At 35.9% G+C, this 12,323-nt stretch overlaps 1 protein-coding gene across 3 annotated transcripts in view; it reads right to left on the bottom strand.

The window, feature by feature from the left end:
- Positions 1 to 12,323, bottom strand: part of LRRC49 (leucine rich repeat containing 49) — a 40,523-nt gene that overhangs the window by 26,406 nt on the left and 1,794 nt on the right. For 2 of the 3 annotated variants that reach the window (XM_053955010.1, XM_053955011.1), the window contains exons 4-8: positions 10,561 to 10,660; positions 9,781 to 9,984; positions 8,385 to 8,451; positions 4,399 to 4,542; positions 376 to 437 (exon numbers count right to left, since the gene is read on the bottom strand). In XM_053955010.1, the coding sequence (XP_053810985.1) occupies positions 376 to 437; positions 4,399 to 4,542; positions 8,385 to 8,451; positions 9,781 to 9,984; positions 10,561 to 10,660 (577 nt within the window). The remainder of the gene's footprint in view (positions 1 to 375; positions 438 to 4,398; positions 4,543 to 8,384; positions 8,452 to 9,780; positions 9,985 to 10,560; positions 10,661 to 12,323) is intronic. The other variant, XM_053955012.1, reaches the window with a different exon arrangement.

The raw sequence follows: 12,323 nt of genomic DNA, 5'->3' as shown, positions 1-12,323 counted from the left end.
AAATACAGTGATAGAATGTTAAATATAATTTGTACTTTGCATCATGCTGCTTTAACAGACAACTAGGTTAACAGCAAAACAACATATTTACAAATTCACTTTTAATTTTGACCACTATAAACACTATGATAATCAATTAAAAATATGGTTTTTTGGTAGAAAACTCATAATACAACTACATTTAAATGCAAAGGGTTTCAAGAATTTTTATACTTAAAGTAGAAAATACACAATGGCATGATTGTTTTTATCTGATATGTTAGGGAAGGAGAAAAGGATCTGTACTCACAGTGTTTGAATTCAAATTTTCATGAAATACAGCTCCAGTAGGATACTTCAAATTACTGATAGGAAGCAAACTACTATTCCCCTTACCTAGATATATTGTTGAAGCTGAGGAAGAGACGCTGGAGACAGGGCAAAGTATCCACATCTTTCTAGAAAGAAAAGATAGGCATAAATTCAGCAGATGAAATTGGCTTTTGAGCCTCTTTATGAAGCCTGATGAAATGCTTTCATTTCTAAATGCTGTAACCTTGCTGCAACATTGATTTCTGCTGAACGTGCAGCTCCATCTCTCCCTAATGCAGACTGCAAGGGAGTGTTTCAGTGCAGATCCCACTCTGCAGAACACGCTGCATCACTTGCAAAGCAAATCATGTTAAAGAAAAGGAGGCTACAGCTGCTGCTGCTTTCTGAACAGGCTTTTGGGAAACAAGCCAAGGTGCTCTCTCAGCATTTAAGCTGCAGGATAAACATGCTTTAAAAAAAAAAAAAAAAAAAGCTTGCTGAAATAAGGTTTTTGAAGTGCAATACAGCAGTGCATTTAGCACTGCCAAACAGCAGTGACTCTCCAGTCAGAGAATGAACTGAAGGACTCTGTCACCTTTACAACCTTCACAATTAACATTTAGAAGGTATGAGTTTACAGAATAAGAAACTCTAAATTTAATATTGCCACTAAATGCCTTTGCAGAAAATCTCTAAATAGCAAACAGCTCAAATATTAGTAAGATGAAACATATTAAGTAAGATCAAACTTCATTTGTGAAATATACATCCATATCAGATAGACAGCACAGTCTGCAGGGACTCACAAGCCATTCACACTTAACCCCTCAGTTCTAAGTCTGCATCTCCTTACCCTAACAATGGCCATACTCCAACTTGAAACCAGAGGACATAAACCTGGGAAAGGGAAAGGAGCATCAGAGCTCAGTGTCTTTATTTTAGCCTACAACTCTTCCTCTTTTCATCAGATTTCTGACATGTCTACATAGCAGTCCAGAAGAGTTCATTCCAAACAGGTAAACAAAGGCAGCTCTAACAAACCTTGTAGCTCCTATTAATGAAACACTGAATTTAAGCTAACAAAGCTGCTGAGAGTCACCACTGGATCCAATGAGCATGGCTTATGGGATCAAGTCTGCAGGTACAAAACTCCTGATTCAGAGCTGCCCTGAGTCCTCCCAGACCAGACCATGCAAAGGTTGAGTTCACAACAGAGGTGCATTTGGGTATCCCCTCTGTCCCTAAGGTTACTTGGTGTTGATGCCTAAAAGGGTGGGCACAATGATACAGGTGGATACACACATGAGGACAGGCATTATAGGGTTGTGCTCAGAAATGCTTAAGCAGCAATGATTTCAACTAATCACTGAGGAACACAAAGTAATTACCTTTCAAGACAAATTTCCTAGCACGATGTTTTGCTGTCTTGTAAAACATGTTGTAAGTCTCATAGGTGTGGCAGGAAACACTAGACAGGATTGTTAAAAAAAAACAAACGCAAAAACCTCCAGCTATTTCACTCTTGATACAAAGTCTTATAGTGAGGTGGGCAGAGGGCAGGAGTTCTTTCTTGAAAAAATGGTGAACATCTTGACCAGTCCTGCAAGTCTAAGATCAAGCTGTAGATGACAAAACCCAAAATGCTAAATTTTTAATACCTCAAAGCAAACAAGCAGGTCAGTCTTCCAGAGAAAAATATAGATAATCTTCCTAACAGAGGCCCTAACTCACAACTGGATGAAAAATAAGTAGATATTTTCATGACTCATGGTACGTAGAGAGCTGTACTTTTGATGCCATATAAGACTCTTCATCATCATTTATTCTGTTTGCTATTCTTCTGAAAAGTCAGGCTCTCTGAATACACTTCAATCCTGTAAGATGCTTCTGCTATAAAACAAGCCCCAGGACTGCCTCTGCAAATCCTACAGCTTTGAATCAACTACAGTTCATCATTACAAAAATAACTACTTCTGATTCAAGGATTTTCAGTCTATAGCGAAAAGCTCGAAGACAAAAAACAGTCCCTAAACTGGTAGTCCAAGGCCAGTGGATTGTAAAGGATCATTGCAGATTTAATTCCTTAAACTAGCTACAACCCAGTTGGATAATTTAAGTTATTCAATACAGTAAACTGCAATGGACAGAGAGTTCAGTATGGAACCTTATTTTTGTTTGACAAATGAGATCATCATTTTTCCTACACAAGAATAATACACTTAGGGCAGGTCAAAGGGAGGTATGTGAAAAATAAGGAAGGTTCACCAAAAAATAGGAAGTTATTTAAATCAGATTAATTTTAAAAATTATTTTAGGACAGCAATTTATTTTTAAAATTGTGTTTAGAGTCTGTCATTTGAAGGAATAATCAAGTTTAAAAAGCTTAAGTCATAATGAGCATTGTCACAGTAACTGAGTAACTAAAGTACAGTAACCAAATTCTTTTCATGAGCCTAGGAGTGAATATTTTGCACCCAAGTGTTGTATCATAACAACATCATGATTAAAATATCTCCTCCACCTGCACAGTCAACCACATGAACTTAAACTTCATCTTAAAAAAATATAACTACCCTCCCTCAGCTACTCAAGTGCTCCAGAAATAAACTATCTTTGGTATACTTTCCATAGAATTATATATTTCTTTCCATATTTCTGCATTTTTAGTAATTTCCTATTGCAACAGAATCTGAATTTCCATACAAAAGGAATGCAGCTTTCATTAAAAAAAAAAACAAACAAACATAAGTAAAGAAACACATGCACATTATTATACACACAAAAAAAGACAACACCTATCATTTACATATGAAAAAACATTTTCTTTTAGGAGCCATATTTACTTAGAGTTTTAGACAGTATAATGTGTCCAAAATTTAAACACAGAGTTAGTGCCATACTTGCTAAAATTACCATTCAATGAAAAACAGAACAATCCACACTCACAAAACTGTATTTCATTAGAATTTAATCAGAGTAAAAACTCAAAAAGATACTGACAACAACAACAGTTAAAAAAAGCCCCACAGGCCAACAAGTAAAAGAAATATTTCCCTGAAGAGAACATCATCTTCTGAAACAGTGTCTCTGCCAGGAAACACTAAAACATTGAGATACAGCACAGAGTCCAAGTCTGTAAGTCACTAATTTAAATTTCATGCTGACTCTCCACTTATGACAGCAAAAAGTACAAGTTGCACCTGAGAGGACTGAAAAGGCAGCAGCTACAAGCAAAGAGATTTCTAGGTAACATCAGTGACACAGGGGAAGGTACAGTGAGAGAATCAGCAATGAGCAAAAATTTCTCATTTTTGAAATGTAAAAACAATTCCTACTTTGCAAATAGCAGAAACTGAAGAAAAGAAAGGCTCAGCAGCAACAGGGGACCAGGAACTAGAAGAATTATGCAGGCCAGAAAAAGGTAGCTATCTAAGTAAATTTTTATTTTAAAAAGCTCTTGTTTGAATAATCCACTTGCCATATCTGAACTACAACTCAATTTGCAAAGTAAAAATCTTAATGCTTAGAATAGGAAGACTTAAAATGCTGAGTTAAAGCTTCCATTAGAAAACTCTGCTCTTACAATCAATACCTGTTTTATGTGCATTTGCCCCAGCAACATTCTTAAGTTGAAATTTAAGATGTTCTTACTGCTTAGCTAACCTACAGAAATTGAGATGATTTGTTTCTAGAACATGAATTTGTATGGAAGAAGACTATCTAAATTTGCATGTCAGAACCACAAAAACTCTTCCCCTCTCCCCAAGGAATATCATGAGCTTTCAAAATTTGGAACACTACAAGTCATCATAGAATCACATCATAGTTTGGGTTAGAAAGGACCTTTAAAGATCATCTAAGTCCCATCTCCCTGATCACATTTAAAGAAAATAACACCAAAATGAATGTGTTTGTTTCACCTTTATGTTGTATAATTAAGTATTGCAGCAGAACAATATAAGCAACACAATATGAGGAAACACCAGATGTTAAAAATCTGAAACACTGATATGGTCTAAAGAAGTTACAGTTAGCATTCATTCTGTCAAAAACGGGGAAAAGGAAATTAAAAAGAAAAAAGAGAAGGACAAGAGTTTTGCTCCTTACTATAGCAGAGACTTGATTATGACGGAGGTTGAGCTCTGTGAGTGAATCCAGTCCATTCAGGTTTTCTACAACAGTTAGGAGGTTCCTGGCAAGGTTTAACACCCTCAGTTCACTTAAATGACCGATGTTTTCTATTTTAGCAATCTGTCAGAGATATGATAAACATGCACACTGTGTTTTATATGGATAGAAAATATATGTATATATATATATATATATATATATGTGACACACGTTTTCTAAAAGTGTACATGAACTACCAGCTTCATATAATAGTGTGCCTATGTTTCTCTAAACCATGGTACTCAGAGATCCAGAACAAGTATTCACCCACATTTTTCTTGCCATCCTGCAGTGAAATTCAGTCAACATTTCTTTCTGTCCCATCAGAAATCAGGTTACCTCAGCTGTGGTGCTCTGTAGCAGCAACCTCGAAGACACAAAACCAAGACAACAGTGATGGTATTGTGGTATGCCAAAATGGGGGAATTTTGTGCATGGTTGAGCCTTAATTTGTCTGCAAAGACACTCACTTATCTTCCTGGGATTAGAAAAGGGAGGGACCTAACAAAGACTGAATTACAGTAAACAGGCAGCTGGCAGATGCTTGTTTTTATACTTAATAACTTATTTTAAAGACTCAGGTGATAATGACAAAGCAAAAAAATGGCATAAAAAGAGCAATAATAGCTAATGATCCTTAATTTTAGTTTTTATTCCTAGAAATACCATTGTATTTTACAGAGGCATTGATTATTGCTCTGATGATTCAGTATGGGTTTGTTTCCTGCTGTTAATGTTTCCCAGTGATCCACACAAGGTTCTCTACCCAGACAATTATTTCTCATGGCAGGGTGGGATCTGTCCTCCAGCACCTATGCAGAATTCATGCCTGACTTGCACACAGGGAGAAGGACAGCCACTGCACGAGGGACAGTAGGGTAGTCTCAGTGAAACCCATGCTGGGTGGCAGAAAGAAGCCAGCAGGTTTTCCTGTGGAAAATACTTTAGCAGCCACAGGGCTTTGGCAGTGCAAAGAGCTACCAACATGGATCATTCCCTGGCAGTTAGAATTAGCATCTCTGGACCCCTGTAAGCCCCCTTTGTGCCCAGGCACACCATTCCTCGCCAAGAGGCCAACAGTGCCAAGGTGCAGAGCAGTAAAGAGTGCCTGGTGTCACTGACATGGAATTTCCTGCTGCTTTACACCAGTGCAAGTGTGGCCATGCCATTCTGCAGAAAGTGGCTAGCAGCTCCTGGAACAGAAGAGGTAAGGTAGCCTTTATTTAACAGTTTGAGAACATCTGTGACTGGAATATGCTGCTATAAGAAATATTTCAACAATTTCTCAATTAAAAAGCATACAAAAGTAGATACAAGGCCAAAATTAAATAACATCTTAAACCTTTGAGTCAAGGTGCTTAAACTTTTGATTCAACTGCTACTTAAACTATCCATTTATGTGTATTTCAAACAAAAATATTACAGCAAGAGGAACAGAAAATACCACTATTTAAAAGATCATATTTGTACAGAGAGACCTTTTTTTAAAAGCAACCCCAAGAGCAGACAGTTGGCATGAAGAGCACAGATCTCTGCTGATGTCTGCCCAGCTAGAATTACAGGCTAGAATGCCACAGTCTAGAATATTAATCCTGGTATTTCACTGCTATTGCAAAGATAATGATTTCATCAGCAACATATAGAAATATTCTTCACCACTTTGCTAAGCTTTAAGATTAGCTCTACTGAATTGCCTATTTCAATTATGCATGCACACATGAAGGTACACCAGCTTTACATATGGACTATTAGGTAAGAAATAATACAAGCTATTATCACTTCCTTTTGCATGTTTCAAATAATACTTATATAGTATCAAAAAGAAATTAGTATACAAGTCAGAGTCTGCTTGTAAATACTGAACAAAAACACTATTTTCTCATTTGTTTGTATCTTTGAATACCTCACCATGAAATAGAATTCAGAAAAAGGTTTTTATGCACCAAATAATCACCCATCAATAATTAAATTGCACAAATGAAAGCTGTATCTTAAAAAAAAATCTGAGATTAATGAAAAGAAGTTCACGCATGAAAAAAAATCAGGTTGCATAATTTTACTTACATCTTGAACTTCTGGAAAGAAAAATTATTCACAGAATTAAACAGAACACAGGAAATTACTCCAATGACATTTCATATTTAAAGCAGTCTAGAATAAAATTCATGTGTAGAGGCCCTAAATGATGCAATTCTATGTGTCTATATTGCTGTGTTAATAATAGTTAATCTAGTATATTTCCAATACCTTGTCTATAACTTGTGCACAGGATTTAATTGTTCAGTGTTCACCTGGGATCACTGGTAACATTTAAGAGATACTGTACATCCCAATGCTCAATGATTATTTTCCTTTTGCTGAACACCACTGAGATGTCTGGCTCCAATTCTATGATCCGTTTTTTAAATTGTTACATTTTTAAACATCAGAAACCATATTTTGAAGTTCTCAAAGGCAATTATGTTGCTGAAGTCTGTTCTTCAGAAATTTGCAATGTAGAAGAAATACATTTTAAGATAGACAAGAAGGCTGCCAAAAATAAAAATCCCATGAATTTAAATAGTTGAAGGAGCTTCCTTATTCAGTGTTATATAAGCCAACAAAAACATCCAGCCTTCAAAACTTAGTCCACTAAGATGTATCCCAAATACAGCATTTCTTCCCTTCATTTCTTCATTAAGCATTTAAAAATAACTAATACTATGGGATGGTAGACTGGTGTTACAAATTTTGAATTCCTCAAAGGCAGGGGAAAAAAGAGCTTAAACAGAAAAACATGCTTATCTTTGAACTAGAAAGGAAGAGAAAGATAATTTATGGAAGATAAGTTCATAGTCTTTATTTGGTCCTTACATGAAAAATACACTAAATCTACCAAAAAAGGAAATAACTCCATTTCCAAACATTTGTGCCCTTCACATATACATTTATGATGAAAACATTTTGAAAATCAAAATAACTTCCAAAATTCCAAGATTTAATGTTAGTTCCAGACATAGTGTAATTTGTTACATTCCCTGTATCAAAGTAAGCCTATCATTATGAAGGTGATCCAGCAACAACCAGCCCAAAACTCCTAGTAAAGTTGCAGTTAGTGTAAAGAATTATATAAATACTTTAAGAAAAAAAAAGTCCACTCTACATCACAATCACTTGTAAGAATTGTGCAAGATGTGTTTCATTTTCATTAGTGATTCCTTCATTTGTGCTGGGAAAGCTTGCTGACTGCCACAGCTGCAGTGTTAATCTGCAAGTATTTTTAACAAAAACACAACTCCCCATCAGATTTCCAACAGCAATACAAAAAGGATTGTATTGTTCAAACAAACATTTGTAAATGAATGTGTTTGGAGATGGCCAAGACTCCAAGGGTAATGCCATCACCTGGGCCTAGACTGCCTCTGCCACTGTACAACATGCTCATTGTTCGCATAAAGCATTGTTCGGATTTAAAGCAGCCACAAACTTCTTGCACCACTTATAAGTCCCTACAGTCCTAACTTGTCTTTGTCTTCTTTTTCACGTGTGTAGGGAATCTGATTTTTCAGACCACCAACAGTAGAAACAGCAATCAATTGTACCTAAAAAGGTTATAGCAGTTCTAAGACTGCGTTACTTTAACTACACCACAACTGCTTGTGGTAGGTTACTGTTGTGTGGGTAGGAGTGCCATCATGCTCAGCTAACTCAGCATTTTAATCACTGTAACCTTCCTGAAGTACAACACTGAAAGTACAAGAGACTGGTACAAAGATTCAAGATAAAAGTCATGACACCTTTTATTAACTTATTGACTTCTGCGACCTCAAGAGCTGCAAAACCTGCCACCAGTTCCCTTTAAAGAAACAATACTTTGGTAGAAGACACAGCAAATACATGATGTCTACACAACAAACATAAGCAATCAAGTTATTGTACTGTACCTGATTTCCATGAAGATCTAAAACATCAAGGTTTTTTAGGTTCTCCAGATTTGAGATCTTCTTTATTCTGCAAGATTTCAATTATGACAATTATTTTTAATATTAGACTAAAAGTATATTTCATTTTCCACTCAATACAAAATAAAGCCTATTTTTTTCTGACTAACAAGAGTAACAGAAAAATAACAAAATTTTGAACCATGAAAAAAAACTGACATATAAGTGAGTATGACTTTAAGACTATCATCTTCCTTTCTGACTGTCAATAATTCAATAGCAGCAGAATTTATGTGGCTCTTCTAGAAAGAAGAAAAGGATGGAATTCTTGTTCCACTATGAAACCAAAGTCAACAACTTCATTGTCTTAAAAATTCTCTGTCCTGTCATATTTTGTCAGATTCCAAACCTAGGCTATTACACACCCAACAGCATCATCTACTGGCTGATGACATTAAACACATGTATTGAGCATTTGCTTTGAGAGTAATCAGAGATCACACCCAGGTCAAGCTGAAACAAGTTGGTAACAACTCTGTCTGATGTGTAACCACCCACTCATTAGTAGGCAAAGTCCTAACTACCTCAACACCACACTTCTAAGGTAAACTGCATGCAGGGTGGTTATGATAAGGAAAATAATTCCTCAAGGCACTTTAAATTTTAGTACCCACAACCCCAACATTTTACTATAAACAAAATTGATTTCTACAGGTGAGATTTTTAATACAAAAGCTCTTAGCTCTAGTAACATGTAGCACTATTGAAACTTGTCAGTTTTGAACACAGGCTGAATTAGGAGGTACAGTCTTTATAATCTGCACATAACTGAAATCTGGTCACCATTTCTCACTTCACTGAATATAAGAAAATGAGGACATTTTAAAAAGTCAGAGCACAACCTTTAGATGTGTGAGCAATTCCACAGATACATGTATTAAATTATTAAAGGCTACAGGACAAAAAGCAATAAATAAGCATTAAAATCCATGACTCCTCTCTGGTAGGTTTCCCAGATAAATACATCAGGCAGAAATATTTTTTATAGGTTATAAATAATCAATTAATATTACATTTGATCTGAAAAGACATTCCACAACATGCCAAACAAACCTAAGAACACATTTAATAATCAATCAGAATAGAAGATTATATGGGAACATGTGAAGTACTTTGTAAATGTTGCTTAAATTTACTAAGAAAGGAAGTTTTGAAGAACATGGCACACAAAATCTGTGTGCTTCCTTAGTGGGATGCCTGACACTTAGCTAATCATAGGGCAGGTCTCACTGGTGTGACAGCAACATCACAAGCTGGAAACTGTAACAGAAGCAATGGGAATTCACAGCTGTTACACCATAAGAGGTACAGTGCCTTAGTTAGGTTTTATTATTTTTACCTGTTCTTTCCCAACAGAAGGACTCTCAGGGATCTCAAAGTTGAAACCCCACTTATCTCTTCAATCTGATTATCATATAAATCTAAGAAAACAAGATGGTGAAGATTAGAAATATTTTGGATACGAGTTATAAAGTTATGCTGGAAATTCAGAAGACGAAGGTGATCTTCCCCATCAATAATTGGGCACACTGTCAATTTTTGCCTGGAAGAAAAAAAGAAAAAACAGAACACACAAGTGAGTAACAAATCAGTAATCCACCTTCTGCTCACCCACTCTGACTGAACAGAGAAAAGTATATTATCTTGGTTAAGACAGTGTTAATAAAGTTTGCTAATTAAATTCTGTAGATAAAGCAGAAACTCCTGCCTATTAAAAAATTAGCCTGAAAACACAGCAGAAATACTTCCAAAATTGTCTGAACCCCTCTCCTCTCAGAGATTTGCTTGTTACATGGAAACTACATGGAAATTTTGTGTTTTGACCACACTAAAATTCCAACAGATTCCTCACACAAAAGTTTTTCTTCAGCTGCATGAGCAGCCAGCTCAGATCAGAAATCTGCCTGCCTTAGATGACTGCTCTATGGATATATTCATCACAAGGACACTCACAGAGAATTTCTCCATGGGACAGAGTTCTTCTCTCAGAAACACACACACACAAAACCCAACAACCCAAACCCACCACTGACTGCAGCCATTAGTAGGGCACTGGTCACTCTGGTCACTTTAGACCAGGGGCTGAAGCTCTGGCACATGCAGTCTGTCACCCTCTCACCTTTCCAGGGTAAGTCTATCCGAGTTCAGGATTTTTTCTTCAGCAGTACGTTGCAATACAGGAAAAGTTATTGATGAACTGCTCCCAAAATTCGTGTTATCTATTGGAAAATCATACAGAGAATACATGAGCTACTTCTCTGTAGATGCATATCTTGAACTACAGGTGATAAAAGCAAAATTTTTTTTCTTATAAAAAGCATGAAAGTGTTTTTTGCCTCCATTCAGTACTATGATTTATCAGTTTTCTTTCCTGATATTATGACTATATCCCTCTACATCCTCTTTCCAAAGTACATCTATTTATTTGAGATTTTTTCAACTATTTGCTGTAAGCAGATGTTTTGTAATTGCCTTTATTTTGATTAGAATTACCCAACAAGATTGTAAAAATGTTTTACAGTTTCAGTATCTGAACTTAAAGAAGGCATTGCCCAACTTAAGATAAATTTAAAAAGACACAGATCAAGTAGATGTTGATCGAACTAGAAAATAAAGCACTGAAATATTGAAACACTCCCACTGAGCCACAAATAAATGCAAAATCTTTCATAGGTAAGTGCACACAATACCTAGTGATCATTGGTATTTCACTCCATTATCAAGAAACAGGCAGCCCTTGAAGGCATATTTATAAATTCATCCTTATGCATTTCATTAATATAAGAGGAAAAAAGGGAGGACGTCTAAAAAGACCTGCAAAATTAATCAACAAATGTGTTCTGTGAGCTTTGGCTTATCTGGAAAATGATCCGCTGAAAAACATTGGTTAAAAAATAGATAATTATTCATGCACACTACTGCAGAATATAGGCTTGATATCTGTGTGCTTGCCCTTTTTTTTTTTTTTCCTTCAAACAAATCAAGTATGTTACCAGGAAAAACATCAATTCTGTAATAAACAAGACAACTGTTTTACTACTATAGCCATGAGCCCATTGCTGCCTAAAATATACTATTAGGTATCTGTTTGAGTAAAAGAATTCGTCAGTCAATTAAGAATCTTTTCAGTGCTACTCTTGAATTTTATCATTAGCTACTCTAACAACATTCTCTACGCATCCTTCAAAATCAAAACTGTTTAAAAAAAACCCAAAAATATTAAAATCAATTACCATTGTTGCAAAAATCTTACTTAGTTGTGTCACAGATTTTTAAGCCAATAAACGTAAGACCATTATCAGTCTGAAATGTGACAGGATGGCAGAAAAGTGACTTTCTTTCTACTGTCATCCTCCTAAAGGCGTGTAAAAGATCCCTATTGCTGCTCTTTGCTCTTTTGTTAAAGAAAGATTTATAAAAAGCATTCATTTAAATGCCTGCATTGTATTTTTGAAAATGATTTCTAGTGGTTTCCTGACAATGGTCTACTGATCTCTCTTAACACCCAAAGGGAGCACTAGGAAACACTTTTGGTAAGGCTCCCAGTAAAAGACAGAGACTAATGAGAAGATTCCACTGTTACCTGAAGCATGTGAACTAAAAATGTGGCTGTTTTGTCATGCTCTGGGTTTTGTAGGGGTGTGAAGAGAAGTCTCCCCAAGTCCTGATAAAGACCCTATACTCTGCTTCAACACCAAACCAGAAAATTCTGTCCGACTGGATGGTGCTGGGAGACAGAACTGCTTATTACATTATACACATTACATTATATACATTATTAAAACCAAACTGCAGACTTACATTTACTCTGTAAGTCGCAGAGTATCCCTAAAAGTCAACCCAGTCTGAATGGCTGCTGGCCTTCCTTCTTTACCAGAATGA

This window comes from Vidua chalybeata, chromosome 13 (genome assembly GCF_026979565.1).
Source record: "Vidua chalybeata isolate OUT-0048 chromosome 13, bVidCha1 merged haplotype, whole genome shotgun sequence".
Classification (NCBI taxonomy): domain Eukaryota; kingdom Metazoa; phylum Chordata; class Aves; order Passeriformes; family Viduidae; genus Vidua; species Vidua chalybeata.
This window is presented reverse-complemented; position numbering and strand designations above follow the sequence as displayed.